Raw genomic sequence first — 24,748 nt, 5'->3', positions numbered from 1 at the left:
AGAAAAATTTTATTAAATACAAAAAGTAGGATTTAAGTGGTTCCAGGTAATAGAACAAAGTGAATTCCTGAACAAAATAAAACGTTCATGTCTAAGCCTAGTACAGTAAGAAAACTGAATACAGATAAAAATCTCAGCTTATTGAAACAGATGAAGTTATCACAGACTGGACTCCTTCCTAGTCTGGGTCTAATCCTTTCCCCTGGTACAGTTCTTGTTCCAGCTCAGGTGGTAGCTAGGGGATCTCTCATGACTGCAGCCCACATTGTTCTGTACCACCCCCTTATATAGCTTTTGCACAAGGTAGGAATCTTTTTCCCCTCTCTGGGTTCCCAACCCTCCTTCTAAATGGAAAAGCACCAGGTTAAAGATGGATTCAAGTTCAGGTGACATGATCACATGTCACTGTAAGACTTCATTACCCACTTTCCGGTATACAGGAAGACTTACAAGTAAACAGAGCCATCTGCAGTCAATTGTCCTAGTTGATGTGAGCCATCAAGATTCCAAACTACCATTAATGGCCCACACTTTGCATAATTACAATAGGACCTCAGTTATATGTCTAGTTTCAGATACAAGAGTGATATATTTATACAAATAGGATGACCACACTCAGTAGATTATAAGCTTTATAATGATACCTTACAAGAGACCTTTTGCATGAAGCATATTTCAGTTACATTATATTCACACATTAGCATATTTTCATAAAATCATAGAGAGTTCAACATCACATGTGGGTCCAGCCTCTCCCTGTCAAGAAGCAGGAGGATGTCTCCTGTAAGGCATCTGGAGGGCCCACCGCTGGGCCTGCTTTTGGGCCCCCTCAGAAAGCCCAGCTACTGGAGCTGCCTCACAAAGCTCTGGAAGCAGAAGGGGCAGAGGTGTCCCCCCCTCAGAGTCCCTAATAGGGGAAGCCCCCCACCTTTCTGCCATCTGCCCCTCTACCCCCACCCCACTGAGATGGAACTCACCTCAATCACTCCTGGAGAGGACCCCTCAGGCTGGGGTCTCCATATGATCTTCCAGGAGATTGTGGCCCTGGATCTAACTCCTTTAGCCCAGGTGGAGGATGACACTCTGAAGCAGGCCTTGATCTGGGCCCCAAGTCCATCACAGGGCCTGCTGCTCCTTTCTCAGTGTACTGCGTGGGACACTGCCCCTGCTCTAGATGATGGGGGCAGCTTCTGCTCTTTCCATGTGCCCAGCTGCAGCTGGCCCCCTGCTCAAGGCCACTAAGGAGATGGCTAGGGCCAAGCAGCCAGGTTTGGGGCTTTCTGGGGCCCCCTCCTGAATCAAGACAGTCATTCCCATGTGTACCAAATCAATTATTGTCCAACCTGATGCCAAGGGTGTGAGCACCAAGCCCATCATGGCATCCAAGCCTGGTGTCATAAAGGGGGCCCCACAGCAGCCAAGTCAGCCCCTGTGCCTAGGGAGATGGTACCACAGCTTAGCCATTGGGGATCCCAATCTCATTCCTGATCCCTCCACTTCCACCTCCCATCCTGTTGCTATCCCTGAGTGTCATTCTCTTTTTTGGAGGGTGGTATTTGTATTCCCTTCTTGTTCCGGGGCCTCTGTATTCCCTCTGCTGCTCACTTCTGTGTTGGGGGCCAAGGTGGAGAATGCAGTGCAGGTGATACTGCACTGAGGTTTTGCTACCAGTGAGGGAGAGGCCCGAAAGCCCCTACCTGAAGGCCATGGGGTTGCTGATGGGGCCCAGCGGGAGAGCAGCCAGGGGTTTGTGGGCTTGGCTGAGTCTATGGAGCACTCAGCCCCCACCACACTGTGGAACAAGCTGCACTGGTTCCTGTAGGGGTGCCAGGCATCCGGTTTTCAATGGGAGCACCCGCTCAAAAACAGCCCCTGGCGGCTCCGGTCAGTACTGCACCCCAAACCTCTTCCTGCACTGCAGCCCTGAGCCCCATCCTTCACCCCAAACCCCTCAGCCCCACCCCGGAGCCCTCACCCCCTGCTATAGTCCAACCCCCAGCCCAGAGCCCCCTCCCGCACCATGAACCCCTCATTTCTGGCCCCACCCCAGAGCCTAGAGGAAGCCCCGAGCCTCCCCACCTCCCGCCACGGGGCGGTCTGTGATCCACAGCTGATTTGTGTGTGTTAATGGCCCCTGATAGAAAAAAGGTTCCCCACCGCTGGTTTAAGGGCTAGTAAGTGTAAGAAACACTCTTCTTTCCCACACTATTTAGCTACAAGTTCCTGACACTGCTAGGGAAAGCTAGGCCAGCAGCTCTGAAAACCCAATATTTTTAATCTAATCAGACCAGTTTTCAATATCTTAAGACTACCCCCAACTAATCAGAAGACCTTAGTTACTAGAGATGCCACAGCATATGCTGTAAACTAGCACTTGAAAGATTTTTTTAAAACTATACACTTCATTAATGAATTCAAAAACCATGCATTAGGACACAGCTGTGTCGATCCTTCTTCCAGCAGGTAAAGATTAGCAGGGTTTATCAAACTTAAGCATTATGAAGAAATAAAAATGTAGAGTATTTACACAAAACTAGAGCACTTTGCAATACATAATGTAAAACGGATTCTATAGAAAGTATATAATTGGAGCCTAGTACAAGAGCATAGTTATCACTTCCATTATAGTAGAGGGTGCAGAGAGTCTTCCAATGGTCCCCCATTATCTGAGCATCTCACAACTTTAATGTAATTATCCTGAGAGGCAGGGAAGTCCTGTTATCCCCATTTTATAGATGAAGGACTGAGGCATACCTCCTAAAGGGTTGCCATGGCCTGGGGTCAGACTGAGTCAAGTTCTCAGTCCCTATAAATAGGCTCCAAATAGCCAGTGTCTCACAGCTGCTGATCACCAAACTTCTCCTACTTGCTTTCTCATGCCGCAGGTATTCTAAACAAAAAGTGTGGGGTGTGAAAGGCAAGTATCTGGTGCTTTAAAACCAGGCTGGTCAGAGTAGGTGGGGTCTGTTAGCCGTGGCAGGCAACTTACCAAGGAGAAGGAAACTCTGAATAAATTTTCTCAAGACAGGAGAGACCAGGGGAGACCACATATACATCCACCGGATGGTTAGGAAATGCAGCTCAAGAACTGGGTCTGGGCTGTAAATTTTACTACACAAGTGGTAGTGGAAGGAGAAATGGTGCAGGAGTGTGGTTCACAACAAATGGTAACACTGTTCAGGAAATCATCAAGGTATATGACCATTTAATGACTAGCTGAATAGAAGCAAAGACTTGAGGGTTGTTTGTGGTGCTGGTATATGTCCCACAACAACATTGTCCTGAGGAAGAGGTTAGGCGGGATCTACAGAAACTAGAAGATATGGCCAGACCATAGGAATTATTGCTCATACGGGCTCAAGTTGATCAGGCTATGACCAGATACTGGGACAATATGCACTGGGATTGCAGAATGCAGATGACGCTGCACTGCTTGACAGGTGTTTAGGTAATCAGTGGGCAAATGCCAACACTTGGTTCAAGAGAAGAGAAAGTCATCTTTGCACATACTGAAGCAGCAAATAGATTTCTTGCTAACCTAACTGAGCCAGAGGAGGAGGTTAAGGATTGTAAACTTAACCTGAGCAAAAATGGTCACACCCCAACACAAGCCACTGGTAACAGTTGCAACTGACAAATGGTCCGGCATGAGCTGTGTACCAGCAAGACATGCATCAGGATATGGAGATTGTGTGGGGTGACTGCAGATAAGGTTAAGGAAACAGCTGGAAGGTTTGAGCCAAAAGGTACACAAATTGGAACAGCGGAAGAAGAGTGGTGTAACTTTAAGAACATTTTGATCCGAGAAGCTGAGATGGTATGTAGACATGCTAAGCTGGGTAGACCACAGTCTCATGAAGAATGGTAGTTTAACAAGAAGGTGCAGAAAGAAATAAGAGAAGCCAGAAAAGTGATGTAAAATAACTCTTTGCAAAAAGAAGTTGCCACCTATAAAGCCTCCGAGCGAGCAGCAAAGCAAGCAGTCAAAGGCAAGAAACCTAACTTTAGGCAAGCTCTATGACGGGGTGGCCCACCTGAGCCTGAGAAGGAGCCAGAATTTACCAGTGTACATTGCCGAAGAGCCACAGTAATACATCAGCAGCCCCCTCTCAGCTCCCCCGCCTCCAGCCCCCAGTGCCTCCCACCCGCCAGCAGCCCCACCAATCAGCACCTCCCCCTCACTCCCCACGCCTCCCGCAATCAGCTGTTTCGCGTGCGCAGGCTCAGGGGAAGAGGCAGGGGCCATGGGGGAAGGGGTGGAGTGGGGGCAGAGCAGGGAGTTGAGCAGTGAGCACCACTGGCACATTGGAAAGTTAGTGTCTGTAGCTCCAGCCCCAGAGTCAGCACCTATGCAAGGAGCCTCATATTAAACCTCTGAAGAGCCGCATGCGGCTCCGGAGCCACAGGTTGGCCACCCCTGCTCTATGAGATGAACAATTGCTCTCAACTTTCCAAAAAAAAAAAAAAGTATATGCAATCGTGTGAACAAGAAACAAAAGGAGGAAAAAGGAGGAACATACCATTCATACAGAATAGAGGGGGCAGACTGCTTGTGATGGAAGACACGTAAGTGACGGTGAGAACATTGCAAGGATATACTTAACCAGAATCCTTTATATGCTACACTACCATCATGTGAACCAATTATTATGGATGTTGATCTGTCAGAGGCAGATGTCAAGGCTGCAATGCTGAAGACGGTACCTGGAAAAGCAGCAACAGAAATCATCAAAGTCTTGAGAGAGATTGGTGTATGCTGGCTTACCTGAGTCCTGCATGAAGTCTGAAAAGAGAAGAAAATCCCAAGAGAGTGGAGAAAGTCCATACTGGTACTGATATACAAACAAAAATGTGACATACAGGACCAGTCAGAGTACCAAGGAATTAAGTTGCTATCCCACTGCATGAAAGTGTCCAATAGAATCATATGTTGTCACATTTGCTGAATAGTGGAGCCCATTTTAGGAAAGGAGCAGTTTGGTTTTAGAAAAGGAAAAGGGACAATAGGTGGTGTGGTCATTGATAGACAGTTGGTGGAAAAGAAGCTGGAAGGAAACACTGAGCATGCCTGGGCTTGCATCCATTTGGAGAAAGCATCCAACAAAGCATCTGGGCGACTGCTGGTGCTTCTGCTACAATTTTATAGGGTACTGATGGTGTCCAGATGGTGATGGGTTTGGCTCAACTAGGTCTACTTCTAGGGGTTACAGAGCTCGGTGGAGTAGCCCTTTAGTTCTTTATAACTGACAGATGGCGACACTTGCATAGTCTTTTATACTATTAAGTCTAAAATGTACAATTATGTTGATGATAGTAGTGCCTGGAGGCCAAACAAGAAGGCACTGTAAATACATAGAATTTAGTTTATGGGTGCTGGGATTTAAAGTACGGGTATGCATATACCTTTCTCCACCCAAGAAGTTACCTATTATTACAAGTTGTAAATTATGTTAAAACATCCTTCCTATTTTATCAACATCTTATTATGAAACCAACTGAGCATCTGATACCTCTCTGCAAGATATTAGATACCCAAGATAAGAGTAATAATTTTCATTTCGCTTTCAGTTGGGGATTTGAAAGCATTTTACAAATAAAGCCTCAGACACCCCTGTGAGATAAGTAGGCAAAAATATTCATTTTACAGAGTAGAAAGTTGATAGAGAGGTTAAGTGACTTGCCCAAGGTAATAGCACCTCCGTAGGGGAACTCTGAATAGAAGGCAGGCTGTCCTGAGACCCACACCCTACTGTTCCTAAGTATTTTTATACCTTTGGGAATAAGTATTACCTTCAGAGGAACCTTTGTTAAGAAACTAATTTAATACCTATAGATGTACCAATTCTAGGTTAAGCTAAAAATCAAATAGTTAGAACTTTTGCCTGCTACAGTTTGCTTCTTAAGAGTAAAATAACTCTACAAGAAGCATCAGGTAGGTAAGAATACCACATTTCTATAGAAATGTTCAGAGATGGTCAAATGTGGGAATTGCTAGGAAAAGTCCTGCATCACTTTCCCGGTAGTTTTATACTGTTATTATTTCTTACATTTCCTAGCCAAAACTTCTTTAAAAACATGGACACTTCTCTGTGTCTTTGGGGACGCAATATAAACTCAACCTCTCTGAGGGACATCTTTAGCATAAGAAGAAAATAGAAATAGGACCATCTACATTCCTAAATTGTGCTGGCTGTCATATTGGAGGGAACAGTATTTCTTTCAGTTAAGTAGTAGAATTAACATGGATTTTTGTTTTTAAAATGGTATCTAGAAGTATTTGCCCTCAAGCTTTGGTTTTCAAATTGAAATTAATACGTAAAGATAATTCTTACCTTGAGCCTTTAGTCTACTTAGTGTTTAAACATTTTCTTTTACAAAAACACAGCTCAAATTGCCATGAGGTACTAGCTATTCACCTTTGCACAAAAGCAGCAGCTTTTCATGCTGCAATTCATTTACAAAAGTAGTAGTAATTCCTCCCTCCCCCACACTGGACAAAACTTCAGTAACATTCCAGCCACCAAAGCTGATGAGGTTTTGTTCTCTTCCACCCTCTCAGGTGGTAGTGAGATTTCTCTCATTTTTATCCAATGACTCCTCCCTCGCTCCCTCCACTTCTCCCTCAATGGCCCTTTGTTAGGTGTCTTCCCTCTAATAGCTGAATGCAGTTTCCTTCTACAGTCTGCCAAGCAATTACTTGAAGAAGCTGCTCTGTAGGAGGAATGTGTAGTACTCACCTTCCTAGGCCCAGGACTTAAGCCTATAACATGGCAACTTGTCTACCAGGCCAACACCATGTTACCCATGTTTACTGGCAATAAGATCAGCCTCAGAAAGGGATATGAAAGGCATTTTTAAATAAATGAGGAGGAATTAATGTGTTAACTATCACAACTATTCCTCTTCGACTTTTTTGGGGCAGCCTCCATGCCTTTCTTGAAGCCATAAGTCGTTTCCTTTCCTATCCCAAGGATCCATCTGGGGTGGGGACAGTGGCTATAGCCAATACTGCTGGCTGGGTTGGCAAGTGAGGTTTCTAGAGCACAATCAGCTCAGTTCCTTTTTTGGGCATTACCTAGTTACCAGCAAAGACCATCTTAGTTCAGCCAATACAGCCCAGGTTTATCCTTTAAAGCAATTACTAATGCCTAGCTATCAGTGAATCAGCTGGTAAGGATTAATAGACTCCTTTCCCCCCTCAAGACCAATCTGTGTGCTCCTACTTGCCACATTATTGGAATTGTCAATTTGAAGGTTACTAGAAGCTCCCACAGGGCAATTCCAATAGCAACATTTTAACAATTAAAGTGTGAGTATCATCTCTGAAATAAATTAGCTACTATTGTTTGTGTATTTATCCACACTATATTGAACTCTTAGTGTGTCCTGGTTTGAACTGGAGCAGGCTCATCGCACAGGAATTTTGGTGCAAGGGTGGGGGAGAGAGGAGAAATTTATTTTGTGGCTTTTTTACAATCATAGAATATCCGGGTTGGAAGACACCTCAGGAGGTCATCTAGTCCAACCCCCTGCTCAAAGCAGGACCAACACCAACTAAATCATCCCAGCCAGGGCTTTGTCAAGCCAGGCCTTAAAAACCTCTAAGGATGGAGATTCCACCCCCTCCCTAGGTAACCCATTCCAGTGCTTCACCATCCCCCTAGTGAAATAGTGTTTCCTAATATCCAACCTAGACCTCCCCAACTGCAACTTGAGACCATTACTCCTTGTTCTGTCATCTGCCACCATTGAGAACAGGTGAGCTCCATCCTCTTTGAAAACCCCCTTCAGGTCGTTGAAGGCTGCTATCAAATCCCCCCTCACTCTTCTCTTCTGCAGAATAAATAAGTCCAGTTTCCTCAGCCTCTCCTCGTAAGTCATGTCCCCCAGCCCCCTAATCATTTTCGTTGCCCCCCGCTGGACTCTCTCCAATTCATCCACATCCCTTCTGTAGTGGGGGGACCAAAACTGGACGCAGTACTCCAGGTGTGGCCTCACCAGTGCCAAATAGAGGGGAATAACCACTTCCCTCAATCTGCAGGCAATGCTCCTACTAATTCAGCCCAAGATGCCGTTGGCCTTCTTGGCAACAAGGGCACACTGCTGACTCATATCCAGCTTCTCATCCACTGTAATCCCCAGGTCCTTTTCTGCAGAACTGCTGCTTAGCCAGTCGGTCCCCAGCCTGTAGCGGTGCATGGAATTCTTCTTTCCTAAGTGCCGGCCTCTGCACTTGTCCTTGTTGAACCTCATTAGATTTCTTTTGGCCCAATCCTCCAATTTGTCTAGGTCACTCTGGACCCTATCCCTACCCTACAGCATATCTACCTCTTCCCCGCAGCTTAGTGTCATCTGCGAACTTGCTGAGGGTGCAATTTATCCCATCATCCAGATCATTAATAAAGATGTTGAACAAAACCGGCCCCAGGACCGACCCCTGGGGCACTCCACTTGATAACGGCTGCCAACTAGACATCAAGCCATTGATCACTACCCACTGAGCCTGACAATCTAGCCAGCTTTCTATCCACCTTATAGTCCATTCATCCAATCCATACTTCTTTAACTTGCCGGCAAGAATACTGTGGGAGACCATAGCAAAAGCTTTGCTCAAGTCAAGATATATCACATCCACCACTTTCCCCATATCCACAGAGCCAATTGTCTTGTCATAGAAGGCAATCAGATTGGTCAGGCATGACTTGCCCTTGGTGAATCCATGTTGACTGTTCCTGATCACCTTCCTCACCTCCAAGTGCTTCAAAATGTATTCCTTGAGGACCTGCTCCATGATTTTGCTGGGGACTGACGTCTGTAGTTCCCTGGGTTCTCTTTCTTCCCTTTTTTAAATATGGGCACTATATTTGCCCTTTTCCAATCATCCGGGACCTCCCCCGGTTGCCATGAGTTTTCAAAGATAATGGCCAATGGCTCTGCACTCACATCAGGCAACTCCCTCAGCACCCTGGGATGCATTAGATCCGGCCCCATGGACTTGTGCATGTCCAGCTTTTCTGAATAGTCCTTAACTTGTTCTTTCACCACTGAGGGCTGCTCACCTCCTCCCCACACTGTGTTGCCCAGTGCAGCAGTCTGGGAGCTGACCTTGTCTGTGAAGACCAAGGCAAAAAAAGCATTGAGTACTTCAGCTTTTTCCACATCATCTGTCACTATGTTGCTTCCCCCATTCAGTAAGGTCTATTATGTTTAATTATAGGTGAAGCTGGAACTGTAGGGCTGCCTCTTAAGACTGCCTGACACTTTACATTATAAAACCCTGTTTTCAGTTGCTTATAACTTTGCCAAATTGTTTAGTCTGAAATATTACATGCTGGATCTTTTCTTCTGGCTGAGTTTTTATTTTTGGAAAATTTCAATCAAAGGGGGTCAGCAGTTTCTGAGAACTAGGCTAGGGGAAAGGGTTTTGTCCATATTAAAGATCTTTAACAACGTTTTCTTTAAAAAAAAAAATTACTGTCCCCATGCTTTGGAGCAGGACCTTAACCAGGGGTGGCCTTGTGGTCTGGGATGTGGCTTTTGCCATCCCCATTATAAACCCCAAGAGTTTGACTAAGCAATCCGCCTTAGCCCTGGTCTACACTAGGCAGGGGATCGATTTAAATTACGCAACTTCAGCTACGTGAATAACGTAACTGAAGTTGACGTACTTAGATCTACTCACCGCGGTGCCTTCACTATGGTGAGTCGACTGCTGCCACTCCCCTGTCGACTCTGCCTGCGCCTCTCGCAGCGCTGGAGTATAGGAGTCGACGGGAGAGCGCTCGGGGATCGATTTATCGTGTCTAGACTAGATGCGATAAATCGACCCCTGCTGGATCGATCGCTGCCCTCCGATCCGGTGGGTAGTGTAGACATACCCTTAGATGCTTATTAGAGGCTTTAACAGACAAAAATCTGTGAAGATTCTATCCTCACTGAGCATGTCTGAGCCTCTCACTACTCATACGGCTGGCCAGAGTGGGCATGTGCTGTCCTCACAAAGCAAATGGAGCAGGCTCTATCTCCTCACAGCTCTGTGACCAGACTGTGCATATACTATCTCTGAGCAACTGAGAATGCGCCAGTCCTGGGCTACAATGGCAAAACTAGGCTTTCCCTGTAGTGGCTGAGCAGGGCACTAGAGCTGAAAGCAAGGAGCCTCTTTCCCCTGTGTTCTCAATAACCCCTATGCTGGCAGCTAGGGAGAGTGGAAGAGGAAGCTGTTTGTTTTGAATGCAGAGGGGACAAAAGGCAGACCAGGGGAGGGAAAGGAGTAGATTGGGTCAAGAAGTCTGATGAGACTGGGACTGGTTGGGCAAGGAGACTGGGAGACAGAGGTGGATGGGAGAACACTTTCACTGCACAGAATGGACAATTCCCAGGGAATGCATCAGGGTTGTATAATGAAATAGGTTGTTGTCTCTAGAATCCCTGCCTCATTTGTTGAAGGAGTTGGAGAGTGTGTACTATTTGAAGTGCTAAGGACAGGTGAGTCTAGGCCTGCCCAAAACTAAAGGCCTTTCCCTCAATTAAGGGTGAGGAACCACAGATCCCAGGCAACAAATGATGTCTAGAGACAACAAATGAAAAAAAAAGGAGTGGGAGTGGGGTCAAAAGGTTGAAAATCAGAGATCCAGAGTGAAACACTGAGCAGAGAACCCCCAACAGCACCCACTGCTCCTCAAAGTGTCTAGGGAGTCAGTAGACACTGCCTAGAGGAACTCTGCCTGGAGGTGTGATTGTATCAAGGATCAGAAATAGATCCCGCACTCACAGAGCATCACTCTGTTCAGCTTCCTCCCCCTGGTGTGATGGATGGCCCATCTTGGCCAGTGCCAGGAGAAGGTTGAGGAAGAGGTCCTGTGCCATGGATGGGAGGTGAAGAGAAAAGTGCAGTCAGAACCACAGTAAGAAGTTTTGGAGGAGTCAGAAGTGGGGCTGCAATCTGATGCACCCTACATAGATGTGTGCCAGGGTCTCCCTCTCACTGCAGAAGGGACATGTGTCCAGGGAGTTTGTGAACCATGCAGGGTACATCCCTGTGCTCACAGTTGGGCGGAGGAGCCACCAACTAATATCCCCAGAGGGTAGTGGGACCAGAGTGGAGTACAGGCTGGCCTACTGGGGTGTCTTGCCCTCCTTGGGAAGGAACAGGTCCCACCACTCAATCTGGGAAAGGACATGAGGGCGAGGAAGTGGATGGGGTGAAGCATGAGCACATACAGATGTTCCCTGGGCACGGTTCAGAAACTGACTCTCTGGATATTGTGCAGCTGGCTCAGGTGACCTGTTGGGGGTAGGCGGGCAGGCCTGCAGGGCAATGGCCCCATGGCAAGTTCCAGAGGGTCAGGGGTGAGTGAGGAGCACCCTCCCACAGGATCCACTTGAAGAAAGCGAGAGAAGCAGGAGACAAAGCTGCTCTCACCTCCTGGAGCACACAACAGGTGACATGCAGGGGGCACAGCCCCATGCACTGGTAGAGTGCTGTGGGGTCCACCCACTCTCTCTGACTGTAGTCCAGAAGATCTCCAAGGCTTGTTATACCAGCCCAGCCCCCTGCCGCCCCTTCTCTGAGGCCCTGCCCCCTACTCCCTCCAGCTCCCCTCCCTCCAGTGCTGGATGAAATGAAGCAGCGGGCGGAATCCAGGCCATAGGTTTGCCTTAAACAGTTTGTAAAGCCAACAGTTTCACCTTATTTATTAGTATCATTCCAATTAAATGAAAGTGCAAAGGGTGGGTGGTTTCAGTCAAATTCTTAATGGATGCTTGGCTCTTACGTTCCTCCTCAGCAGTCTGATCAAAAAGGCAAGGGCTGAATACTCCTGAATGTTGACTTGCCTTGGGGTGTTGAGATACACTGGTGGAGCTGTTGGGGGCGGGGGGAGAAGATGGTACGGGTACTACCACTGCCCATATGCTACCTGTAAATTGGATTCCTAGACTGTAAAGCCAGAATGGACCACTGTGATCATCTCATCTGACCTCCTGCATAACACAGCCATAGAACTTCCCAAAATAATTCCTGTTTGGTATAGAGCATTTATCTTCGAAAAACATCCAATCTTTATAAATCGCCAGTGATGGACAGTCCTGGGTAAATTGTCCCAATGGTTAATTACTCTGTTTAAAATGTATGCCTTATTTTGTCTAGCTTCAATTTCCAGACACTGGATCTTGCTATACCATTATCTGCTAGATTCAAGAGCCCATTATCAAATAATTGTTTCCAATGTAGGTACTTATAGATTGTGATTAAGTCACCCCTTAAACTACTCTTCAAGATAAAAAGATTGAGCTTCTTGAAAGCTTATGCTCTAATAAGTTTGTTAGTCTTTAAGGTGCCACAAGTACTCCTGTTCTTCTTGATTCTATTATATATCACGTTTTCCAATGAGGATGGAGGATTGTCTTAAGGGAATCAATAATTAGAACAATTAAAATAAACAAAGCAAGGTGTTTTCTACTGTTTATGTCTTTTTATAAACAAACTATTAGGAAGGAGATTGATGTCACTGAATTCTGAACAGGTATGAGAAAATATAATATCTGGTAACTTTCATGAAATGGTCTGTAATGAATAGAGCTCCTCTATAAATATATAGACTGGTAAGTCTTTCTCTTAGTCCTCACTTATGGAATGAGAGGACAGAAATTAACTGCCGCGTGTTCCAGTGAAATGTCTGAAACCACAGTTATAGAATAAATATGAAATGAAAGAATTAAGAGTTAGCTTAAATTTGGGTAAGGAAATATGTGTGTTGTAAAGAAAGGCCCAGACTAGCAAGAAAAAGGAAGGCCTGGAAAGTAGAGTCATAAGGCCAGAAGGAATGAAGTAGAGAAAATGTCTGGTTCAAAAAATAACTAATGAAATCATGGGAAATTTCTAAGAAGAAGGGTTCTGACCAGTAGGGGTGACTGCAGATTGTTTTAAATAAGACTTAGACTTTGTCTACACTGCACTTTCATCAATAAAACTTTTGTCATTCAGGGGTGTGAAAAAACACTTCCCCGAACAACAAAAGTTTTACGGATGAAAAGCGCGGGTGTGGACCGTGCTTTGTCGGCCCTCACTCTCTCCCACCGACAAAGAGTGGCTATATTGCGCACCTTTTAGCGGCACGGCTGTAGCAGCACAGCTAAGGTGTGTAGTGTAGACATAGCCAGAGTATCTTAGAAGGAACCAACATGGCCCTTTCCACCCCACTTATCAGTGTTGCCTCAAAAATTAGGGCCTATGTGAACCCTGGTGCAATGGAAAAACTGTTGGTCAGCAGGAAGGAGGGGAAAAGATAGGGAGGAATGGCCTTGAGGAGAAAAAAGAAAAGGGGTTTTAATCTGGACAAGATTTATAACTGGACCTAAGCATGAACTTTCTCAAATTGTTTTTTAACTGGTGTTGATAATTGGCAATGACATCACTTGTTTGTTAACAGGCGTTAAAAAGTAAACTCTTAAAGGATTCATTGCTGATACCTGCCTGACCAAGCTGGAGCTGATCAATAGGTGTCTAAGCATCACTGGGGTCAGCCCATTTTTAAGTATCTTGATCAAATGCTTATAACTGTTTTGTTACTGTTTGGATGTAGTAAATTGGTTATTATTAAAGCATGTTTAGCACATTTGGCCTCTGGGTTTAATAAAGGAATTTATGGTTAAATTAGTGTCATAGTAAGACCCCTATGTACATTATAATTCCAGCACTAGTTCATGGTTTTTCCACTTCTTTGTCCTAGCTGTGGGCAGAACCTGTCAGCCAGAATTACCAATTAATTTCTGTTCAGCAGGTGAGTATTTTCCTTGAAGCAGCATTAATCTTCCATAAAGTAATCGAGGGCAAAGGCTGCTAACTCCCACTTGTGGGTGATGAGTAAGAGACTTTCCCTAACATAGGCTGGTGATAATTTTCTGAAACTTTTCTTTTTAATAGACGAAGCATTCCATGCCTTTAGGGTTGGAAAGAACCTTCCACCTGTGGAAAGGTAACGCCCTGCCGTCCTCGGCACAGCTCCAGCGCCTCTGCTCGTCCTCCCCCCAGGGTCAGGAAGCAGCAGCTGGATGACATTAACGACCCTCCGGTGGCTTTGGCGCCTGAAGCCGCCACTGCTGTCAGTCGCGCCCCGCGGGGAAGCGCCTAGCGGAGGCAGGCGCCGGGCAGCCGGGCGAGCGAGCAGCTTTGATGCTGCGACGAGCGAAATGCCGGCAGGACGGAGAAGCCGGGCACGCGCTTGTGCGCCTGCGGGCGAGCGGAGCTGACACCTCGCCGGGCAGGGGCTGGGCTGGGCGAGCAGGGGGCACCAGGGGGCGTGCAGGCTGCTCCGAGGGGCGGAATCCCGCGACAGAGCCCGGCGCTGGGCGGCGCCAGCCCCAGCATCGGCCGCGCGCACCCGGGAGGGTCTGTGTGCAGCCCCCCGAGCGCGACGCGGGCGATGGAGGGGGAGGGGCGGACCCCCCCTCGGCGTGAGCGCGCAAGGCCGGGGCGCTCGCGCCGCCTTCTTTGCTTTAGCTCAAAAGCAAGCGCAGAGGCCTACGCAGCCGCTAGGCGCGTGCGCAATGCAAGCGCGATCTTCCCCGACAAACCCGGTCTGGTTCAACTTCCGGTTCAAAGAACCCACGCGCTTCCGGAAAGCGCCCGGGCGGGCTGGAGACTCCGGAGCGGAGCGGCGGCCGGGGCCCCCGCCATGGACAGGTGAGCGCGGCAGCCGAGCGGGGCCCGGGGCAAGGGAAGGCCCCAACCGGGCCGCGCTGCGCCCGCTGTCACGGGGGGCTCCGCGCCCTGGCGCTCGCCCCTCCCGCCTCCCCTGAGGGGTTACAGCCCGTGAGAGCCGGCGAGCGGCAGGGAGCCCGGGGCGGGCGCGGCCCTTCCCTCTCGGCTGCCGGCTGGGAGCCGTCTGCGTCTGGGGAGCAGTGCGGGGGTCTGTCCCTGGAAACGCTGCGGGAACCGGCTCTCGGGGCCTCTTCACCGTCTCGCCCCCTGCAGCGCAGGTTTCCCAGGGAGGCTCTCTGGCGTGATGGCAAACGCTGGGGGAGCAGCAAATAACGGTGGGGGGCAGATCAGTTATATAGACCCCGGGGTGTCATGTGCACAGAACAGATTAGACAGCCGGGAAGGGCTGTTGTGCTCTCTGGTCTGACCTCCTGCGTAACCTGGGCCGGGCCACAGGACTTCTCCCAAATAAAACTTGCTGCCTCAAGTCCAGTGGCTCCGGTTGAACTAGAGCATATCTTTTTGGGAAAATATCCAGTCTTCATTTTTAAATCTTCCAGTGGCGCAGATTCCACCGTAACCCTTGGGAAATTGTTCTAATGGTCAGTTACTGCTCACGTTTTTAACAATGGGGATATTTTTAGTCTGAATTTGTCTAGTTTCAACTTCAAGCCATTGGATCTCGTTTTATGCAACACCATACATTTAGGACCAAGAATTCAGGTCTGTATTGTGCAAATCAGGGACTCTGAAAGGAGCTACTAGAATAATTTGAAGCCTGGAAAATCTGCCTTGCAGTGAGATGCTAAAGAAGTTAAATCTAGTTTATCTAGGAGACGGTAAAGAGGTGACTTGATCATGGCCTACAAATATCTATATAGGGAAGAATCATCTGATGATAGATGGGTCTTTAATCTGTCAGAAAAAGGTACAATATATCCAGGGGTTGGAAGTCTGAGTTTGTCTAGCTTCAGCTAAAAATAAGATAACTAATCAAAAGAACAATGTATCCATGGACATGCTGGATTCTGTATCTCTTGAAGTCTTTACATCAAAACTGGATATTTTTCTAAAATATATACTGTAGCTCAAATAGAAGTTACGGGATGAGGTTCTTGGGCCTATGTTGTACGAGACCTCAGACTAAATGAGAGGTGGGCAAACTATGGCCCGTGGGCCACATCCGGTCCACAAGACTGTCCTGCCTGGCCCTTGAGCTCTTGGCTGGGGAGGCTAGCTCCCACCCCCTGCCCTGCTGTCCCCCCTCACCCCACTCTCAGCTCACTATGCTGGCAGCGCTCTGGGTGGCGTGGCTGGCTGTGGCCGGGCCACGCGGCTGTGAGCTCCTGCCGCTCTGAGTGGCCTGGTAAGAGGGTGGGGAGTGAGGGGGTTGAATATGGGGCAGGAGGTTCCGGGGGGCAGTCAGGGGACAGGGGGCAGTTGGTTGGGGAGGAGGTTCTGGGGGGGGGGGGCGATCAGGGGATGGGGAACCAGGGGGTTGGATAGATGTGGGAATCCCGGGGGGGGCCTGTCGGGGGGGGGGATGTGGATAGGGTTTGGGGCAGTCAGGGGACAGGGAGCAGGGGGGTCAGATAGCGGGTGGGGTCCCGGGGGGGTGGTTAGGGGCGTGGGGTCCTGGGAGGGGGTGGTCAGGGGACAAGGAACGAGGGGTTGGATGGGTTGGGGGGTTTTGAGGGGGGCAATTAGGGGGCGGGAAGTGCGAGGGGGCAGATTGGGGAGGCACAGCCTTCCCTACCTGGCCCTCCATACAGTTTCACAATCCCGATGTGGCTCTCGGGCCAAAAAGTTTGCCCTCCCCTGGACTAGATGGTAGTCTGTTCTGGATGTAAAATCTGTTAAGCTCCATGCTACACAGTGTATGTAAATTGACTTCTGGGGCTCTGTAGCCTTGGCAGATTTCCACATAGATTAGGAACCCCATGGACATGAGATATTTTGGAGCCTATGTAGAGTTAAGCACTGTACAAGATTTCCACTGAAAGTGGAAACTAAATCATTCTCTCCACAAAACACTGGTCAACTTCTTGGACGTATGCTGAACCAAAATATCTAGGAAAACATACCAGAAGTGAGATCACTTCACTATTTTTTTTTTTAAACTTCCTAGTTCTTGAACACATCTGATTTGCTTAAACTGACCCAGAAAAAACTGTTGTACTGTAAGATCAGCAAGATTTGTAAGCTCAGGCAAATTTGTTCAGTTTTGCTGAGGATAGCCAGTCTAATTTTGACTATAAAAGAGACTAGCATCTGCCTATAATAGTATTAGAGAGAGGATTCAGTGCAGCTTAGGGCAGGTCTACACTACAAATTTATAGCGACATGGCTGCTGCTCTCCCTTGGCTTAATAATTCCACCTCTTCGAGAGATGGTAGTTATGTTGGTGTGAGAAGCTGTCCTGCCAACATAGTGCTGTGTACACCGGCCCTTAGGTTGGTATAACTATCTTGCACAGCGGTGTAAATAATCCACACAAATAATTTTATAGTGCAGACCAGGTCTTAGTTTCAATTTCTGACTTGTAGAGTTTAAGAAAAAATTATATATTCATTTGAAGAGGAAACAGTCTAAAACAATTAAAGTTACTTTAGTATTCCATCTGTAGCTTCTCTATTATATAGAACATTTGCGTAAGAAATAGATTTTAAAAATTCTTTGCATAAATGTGCCATGTTAAAGCTTTTTGCACAACTTTCTCAAAGTACTCTGGCTAATGGCTTAAACCAGGAGTGGCCAAACCGTGGCTCGCAAGCCCTATGCTGCTCTTTTACAGTTAAAGTGTGGCTTGTGGAACGCCCCCATTCTCTGCTTGCCAGGCTGTGGGAGGGAGCTTGGGGCTTTTGTCCTACAGTGGAGTGGCAGGGCTAGGTGCTTGCCAGAGACGACTGGTGCCTGCTGAGAGTGGGGCAGTGGCGGATTAGCTACTGGGCCAACGGGGCCTGTGCCCAGGGGCCCTGGTTAATTGGGGGGCCCCGTTCCCTGACCCGCTCCGCCCACCTGCGCGGTGCTCCTGCCAGGGAACGGGGTTGGGGCCCAGGGGAGCTTGCCCTGCTCTGCCTGCCTGCCTGGTGCTCTTGTTGGGGCATGGGGGCTTCCCCTGTTCCCCAGCAGGAGTGCTGGGTGGGGCAAACCCCCGCGCCTTGACCCCATTTCCCTGACAGGAGTGCTGGAGGGGAGAGGCGGGTGGACTGCAGGTGGAAGGGGTGGGGAAGGGCCCCCACTTGCTCTGGCCCAGAGCCCTGTGAAAACTTAATCTGCCTCTGAAGTGGAGGGGCACAATTTAAAGGTTCAGCCCCCCCCTACAGCTCCAGTCATGTCCCCCCCAGGCATGCCCACTTCTTATCCTCATTGGACCCTCCCTTTAGCTCCCGGGTGTTAGCTGTGTATAGACAGCTCTGGCAGGCACCTCCCAGAGCTCAAGCCCTGAGACCTCCATCCCCACACGGCGGAAGCCCCACCATCCCACCGCGGGGCTGAAATGTTGTGCCCAAACAGGCGCCTCCCATCTGGCTGAAACCCCAGACCCTGACAAGCACCTCCTATGGGGCTGAAACCCTGAGATCCCCTTGCCTGCGGGGCTGAAGCCCTGAGCCCCAGCAGGTGTGCCTTGGCTCTCAGACTTATGAAGATTGTCCGAGCCGCATATGACAGTCAGTAAGTTTGACCACCCTGGCTTTAACGCTGCAGCCTCAACAGCATTATGAGAACCAAGTTCTCCACCAGAATTTTTTAAGTAAAGTCTGTTGCTGGATAGATATCAGTATTTGGAGTTCCAGTTTTAAGTTTTTCTTTTTTTGATACTAGTTTTTCTTTTTAATTGGATTTTTGAGTTAGTGCCATAAAGTTACTGGCTACTCTTCTCAACCTTTTGGGAAATGTAATCTGAATGTGTTTATAGCAACTATATTCCTGTTTTGTAGGAATGAATTTGGAGAGATGTCATCCCCACAAGATGTAGATGTGACCAGGCCTACTCGGAAACAGAGCTCTAAAAAAAGAGTTTCTAGTATCCTTTTCCTGTCAAGGTTTTTTTTGCCTGTTTTAAAGGGTATAAAAATTGTGATTGCTGAATGCAGCAGTTAACTTTTCATGGTTTTGAGTATAGTAAATGAAGGCTTTCCAAAAATTGAATTCTTGTCAGTTGAAGAGTGCTGTAAAACATATTCCTTTAATTTTATACACATTTGAAGTCACAAGTTACATTGAAGTGTACGTTAAAAATCTAACTTCTGAGATCTTTATACCTACTGTTTTAAAAGTAACTTCTGTCTATAACTGAAAGAGTTTGGGGAAAACTTTTTTACTCTTTCAGTTAATTTGCTTGTGCACCTAACAGCAATTTGTGTTTCACTGTTTCCCCTATGTAGTCCTTCAGTTTTTCCTATTGTTCGCAGGAGGTTTTCATAGAGGAAAAAGGGGATATTTTAAAAAAAATATAAATGTGATTGTTTTACAAGCACCAAGATTGGTTGGGTGGCTTGGGGTGTTTGAAGCTCCTGGAACATCTTGACTCCATGTTTTGTTTTATTTTTAATTTGACTTGGTTCTCAGTTAAGTCTCCCTTTTAAGAACTCTTAGTGAAACTAAAAAATCCAGGTTAGTTTCATTTGGAAAATGAATATTATTGTTTATTTAGCAGCATACTACACCACCTTGCCTGTTTAGCAGAACTTTTCCAAGTGATTCTTTAGGACTAAATTGAAAGACAATTGTATATTTATTGGAGTACAGTTTTGCAATAAGTTGTGTTTTTTGTCTTGTAGAGTTCCCCTAGCTCCTCTGTTAAGTTTGTTTTAAACTTCAAAATATGTTCTAGGTTATTTTCATAATATACTTAGATCAGTGATTGAATAATTAATTTATACATGATAGGTGGGAAGCTTATGCAAGAGTGTATATGAGCATAAGATTTTCTGAAGAATGTAAGGGTTTGCTTTCAAAAATAGTTTTTATGGTTGAGAGAACAATTTTCTGTATGTGAATTGATGCAGTAATATTTTCCTGAAACTGAGAGCAAAGGAGTCCAGCATGTCTGCTGTTGCTGGTAGCTCTCCTAAGCAACTACAGAATAAAACTAACAAGATGCTGGCCCTTCTCAGAATTCTGAAGAACAGCAGGGAAACCAGTAGGGAAATTGACAGGAATCATGTGAGTTTCATGCTGCTTGGCAAATCTAGAAGGAATCACACACTGGAGTTATGTATTGAGTAGGAGGAACCACGAAACAAATTGAGGAAAAGGTAGAGGAGTAGAGAATTCTTCTTCCCCACCCTCTCCAAAGCAACTAGCAGGCTTAGGTGACTAGAGAGCAGATGTAGAAAGCTCTTTTTTCTTTCTGTGGGGGGTGGAACTTCAGATTAAGCAGATACGTTCTAGCCAAAGGCTGATGTAATACTAATACCCTCCTTGATCCCAGCAGCAGTGGGTCTGGAATACTTCCCAGAGGGTTTCTCCTAGACCCCTCAACGTGAGTCTCCCTCCATCCGCACAATCATCTTCAGTATCTACCTCAGGTTAGTAGGCTTAACCGTAGTCCTCTAGTTATTAATTCTGGGGTAAATATTTCAAGCTTATCTAACAGGGACTATCTCTTAGCCTTGTTAAATGTAGTGGACTAGATGTACATTCCTTATGGTATCTTAAGGATTTCTAAAGATGCTATTAGCAGAGATGGTTCATTTATAATATAAATCACTCTCAGTAATTTTGTAGTGGACCTGAGATGAAGTTTAGGGCACATTTTCTTAACGTGTCCACCAGTTCTTGCATCCCTGGATGACAGTCTTGGTAATGGAATATCAAGAGGCCAGATAGTTCCCCGAACTCCAGGGTTGTTGCTTCGCCAGTTCTGTAAGTTGTTTTTTGTTTTGTTTCTCCCCACTCCCTGCTTTCCTTCTCCACTTCCATGTATAATAAATTGTAGTTCGTGATTACACAAACATTAAATGTTTTGTTTTCTATATTTTTATTTCTCACTATTCTATTTTACCTCAAACACTTTATTCTGTAACTGTCTTAAAGTTTGTTAGGGCTGAGACAATGTTTCTTTCTGTGTAGCAGCAGGCATGCTGATAAAGCCCAAATAATAATAGTAAAGATAATGTTACCTAACTTTGAGAGAGAAACAGTTCAGCTCCTTCGTTAGTTAACTGAATGTAGGACTTCATAAGTACATTTACAATCTCGGTTACTGATTTTTTTTGGTAACAGAGCTCCATAGCCTTAAACTTTCTTTTTAGAAAAATACTGTTTTACTTTTCAGTTACTCCACAAACACGAGGTTCCACAAAGCAGCTAGATATGTCTACCATCCTGGGAACAGGAGGGAAATCACCTCAATTTACGCATACTCCTGGATTCTTTGGCCATCTGTCTACGGTATGAAGATTATAGGGCATGTTGTTCTCCCTTCTTCGCTCATATGAACCTTATGAAAAGGTAGAAGTGCTTACTGTGTTCACGTACGTTTTGAAGTAAGCAGGATGGTTTGCTTTTAGCCAGAGCTATTTAAATCACCAAGTTGAAAACCTCAATTTAAATCCTCAATTTTAATCAACTTTTCTATTTGTATTTCAGTTATATTCTAAAGAAAGGTGCTTTCTCAAAATGGTTACTATAACCATTAAAACTTGTTGCTTTATAACTAAATAGAGCCTTTACACTGGAGTTGGTACATCTTTCTGCTACGTAGGAGCAAAATACCAATATACTGTATACATTTATTAAGCAATTATATTGCTTAATATTTTCAGATTCCTATTAATTGTACATTTTTAATGTTAGAAAATGGTATATTGCTTATTTATTATTATCTTTTTGCTCATGATTTGTATCAAGCTGCATTAGGATGATTAAAAAAAAAAACTTTATATGTTGTGTGTTTAATTAAATTCTAAACAAAACAACCCTAAATGTTTTGAATACATGAACTTCTCTTGTCAAAACATGTTTCATATTTACAACTAAACTATTAAAGGAACAGAGGGATTGACTGTAGTCAGTGAATTAAACTGATTATATCAGATCAGTCTGGGAAAACTTTCAGTACGCCCAACTGAAAGTGACTGAAGCATAAGTTCCCACTTGCCAAAGTCTCTTAAAAATGAGACAACAGTCTTCTAAATTATTTAGTCTGTCCTTCAAACTTAAAACTAGTAAGTCTCATCCCTCCCTCCGCATATGGCTAGAAGGCAAAAAGGCAAAGATAGAAGAGAATCAGGAGGAATAATGTGGGAGTGGAATTTGAAAAACAGGTTGGAGAATAGCAAGGACCTATATTCACATTTCAGGAGGTGCTTAACATACTGCCATGAAGATGATGATGTCCGATTCCCTGTCCTCACTGGTTCAGTGAGAATATCCCTCAGGGTCAGGGAAAAAACCTAATGGCAAATCACTGGGACCTAGCATGTAGTGTTGGTGATGGTAGTCATGGTGATGATTATTAGGATGCTTGTCATTGTGGTGAGGTGGTGATAGCTCCAGTCTCTGTCACTCTCAGCCGGCTTGCTGTTGTGCTCATCTGGGTAAGTTACCACATGTTCCCCCAGAAATAACCAAAAGTCCCATCAAACTTAAGTATTTTCCTTAGTCCATGTTTGTACTGGGGCTGTCAAGCGATTAAAAAAATTAATCGTGATTAATTGCAGCCACTGTCTAACTTTTTAGTTAGTTGAGTGAATTAACTGATTAATCGGCACCCCTAGTTTGTACACTTTCTTTCATTTTGTTGCTGTTCTATCTTGTAACCTTACCTGAAGCCTTGAAAACTCCTAATGAACAGTTTTAATTCAAACTGTTTTTTATGATACTTCTTGGCTCTGTTCTGTGACACACACACACACACAGCTGTCTTAAGTTGCTTGTAGGTTAAAATTATTCTGCTGCTTTTCACCCACTTTGGACAACTTAAAACTTCAGTCCAAGTTAGGGTTTGACATAATAAGGTTTAGGGAGAGAGGAGGATACGTATTTTAAGAGTGAGTGAAATTTTGCATCCTTCTCATTAGATTAGAAAATCATGTACATCCAGACTTGTACCTTTTTAGAGGCAAATCTGTCATATCTAAAAGCTGAGTCATTTTTAATTTCTAGAGCTACTCTGTTTGTATCCATAAGAAATAATCATAGAATGAAGAAGCTTTAAAGCTCCTGACTGTAAAATTGCTTTTATTTTTCCCTGTGGTGTTCTGTGTTGTGTTTTTAGTTGGATGACAGCAATTGGACAGCTGCACTCACACCTCAGCATACAGGAATGTTCACAAACCTAGACTTGTGCAATGTGACAGAGGATGTCACCATGAGTGCTGTTCTGTTGCGTGAGGATGATCCTGGAGAAGCTGGTGAGATGACTTTGAGCTTTCACAACAAAATTAAAATGAAACAATTTTGTGGAATTCTTAGATGTATGTTCCACTTCCCTATTGTAATGTTTTTCCAGAATATCCTTGCCTGACCTCCTCTCTTCCCCCCCCCCCCCCCCCCCACTTGCTGGCTGGAGACAATACTTTGTGAACTTTCTTGTGATTGAAGTTGCCTTCAGGAAACCTGTTAATCATTATTGAGAGAAAAGAGAGTTCCTTAGAACATGGAGTCACAAATAGTCTGTCAGTTCTAGAGATGTAAGGTGTAAAATAGCTGCATCTTACAGAGCTAGGCTCTTTTGGTGTATCTTTAAAGCTTTCTCATACGACCAGGTCTATAGCAGAAGTTGTGGTATAATTGCTGTGTGACTTAAGATCTGTAACACTGAGAATCTACCTTTTATGTAGTTCACTTTTTTAGTTGCGATGGTAAATTTACATGACATTCTGCAGGGTGCACGTAGTTCATGTAAGTGTCTGCATTTTATTTTCATCATGACTGCACCAAAGAAGAGCTGCAAGTGAGATTTTATTGAAAAATAGAGCTTTGTATAGTCCTTGAAAATGTCAAATATACATTTGTCATCAGGAGAATTTCTTTGTGTTTTCAGTTTTTCACAAAGTATGGCATGCTATCATGACATTCTTCTTTAATGTGTTCTAGCTACTATGAGTATGTACTCAGATTTTCTGCATTCGTTTTTGAAGCACACTTCAACTACCGTTTTTGAACTTGTAGAAGAGTATGAGAATACTTGTAATAACCAGGTAAATTATTGTAAGAATTTCAAGTTGTATTTCCTTTCGTAAGAGAGTGTGTTGCTGAAACTATGTTTGTTTCTCGTTTCCGACCAGAATTGCTAGTCAAATTTTGGGGCCCGTTGGATGTTACAGTTGGAAGCCGTTGGGCATTTTATTTATTTACAAGTAATGTACAAAGTCCTGCTAAATGAGGGTCAACAGTGTAACACTTGCTCCCCCCCCCCCCCCCAAAAAAAAAAAAAGGCAAACATTCTGGGATGTATCAGCAGGAGTATTGTAAGCAAGACACAAGAAGTAATTCTTTAGCTCTACTCTGCACTGATTAGGCCTCAACTGGAGTACTGTGTCCAGTTCTGGGCACCACATTTCAGGAAAGATGTGGACAAATTGGAGAAAGTCCAGAGGAGAGCATTCAGTATGCCCTTCCAGCTTGACTGTGAATCGCTCATAACTTCTCTGGGAATGGTTTTCCAACCAGTTATGTATCCACTTCATAGTAGGTCCATCGAGGTTGTGTTTCCCTGCGTCAGTGTTCATGGCTAGTGCTTGGCTTCCTTGCTTTTTTTGCCTTTGCGCCTCTCTGTTCTTGTCTGTTCTCACTTTCTGTGTTCTCACACACCTGTTCACAACACCCAGTGGAGTGCCCCCCCTATCCACCTGGTGCTAGTTTCTGGGTGAATTCTATTAGGCCTTATTTTAGGTATGCCCCCATAAATGTTTCTTAGAGCTATCTTAAGGGAAGGGTGCGTTAACACATCAGTTTGAATGAGGTTTTAACTCCACCTGTAACCAGGTTTCACCCAACTCCACTCCCCCTCCCCCTACTTGCTGATGGGGGTTGTCACCCACAGTTTGGGAACCGCTGATACAGCTGTTAAAATGATTTCTACCCCCTAGA

At 45.5% G+C, this 24,748-nt stretch overlaps 1 protein-coding gene across 2 annotated transcripts in view; it reads left to right on the top strand.

Moving 5' to 3' along the window:
* The first annotated feature begins 14,578 nt into the window (after positions 1–14,578).
* NUP107 (nucleoporin 107) overlaps positions 14,579–24,748 on the top strand; it is a 46,351-nt gene continuing 36,181 nt past the window's right edge. The window contains exons 1-6 of one of the 2 annotated variants that reach the window (XM_074942083.1): positions 14,579–14,686; positions 18,646–18,731; positions 20,486–20,575; positions 20,988–21,103; positions 22,932–23,067; positions 23,753–23,856. In XM_074942083.1, the coding sequence (XP_074798184.1) occupies positions 14,679–14,686; positions 18,646–18,731; positions 20,486–20,575; positions 20,988–21,103; positions 22,932–23,067; positions 23,753–23,856 (540 nt within the window). In that variant the 5' untranslated portion in view covers positions 14,579–14,678. The other variant, XM_074942084.1, reaches the window with a different exon arrangement.

This window comes from Natator depressus, chromosome 1, assembly GCF_965152275.1.
Source record: "Natator depressus isolate rNatDep1 chromosome 1, rNatDep2.hap1, whole genome shotgun sequence".
Classification (NCBI taxonomy): Eukaryota; Metazoa; Chordata; order Testudines; family Cheloniidae; genus Natator; species Natator depressus.
Note: the sequence above shows the minus strand (reverse complement) of the source record. Positions and strands in the feature narration are given on the sequence as shown.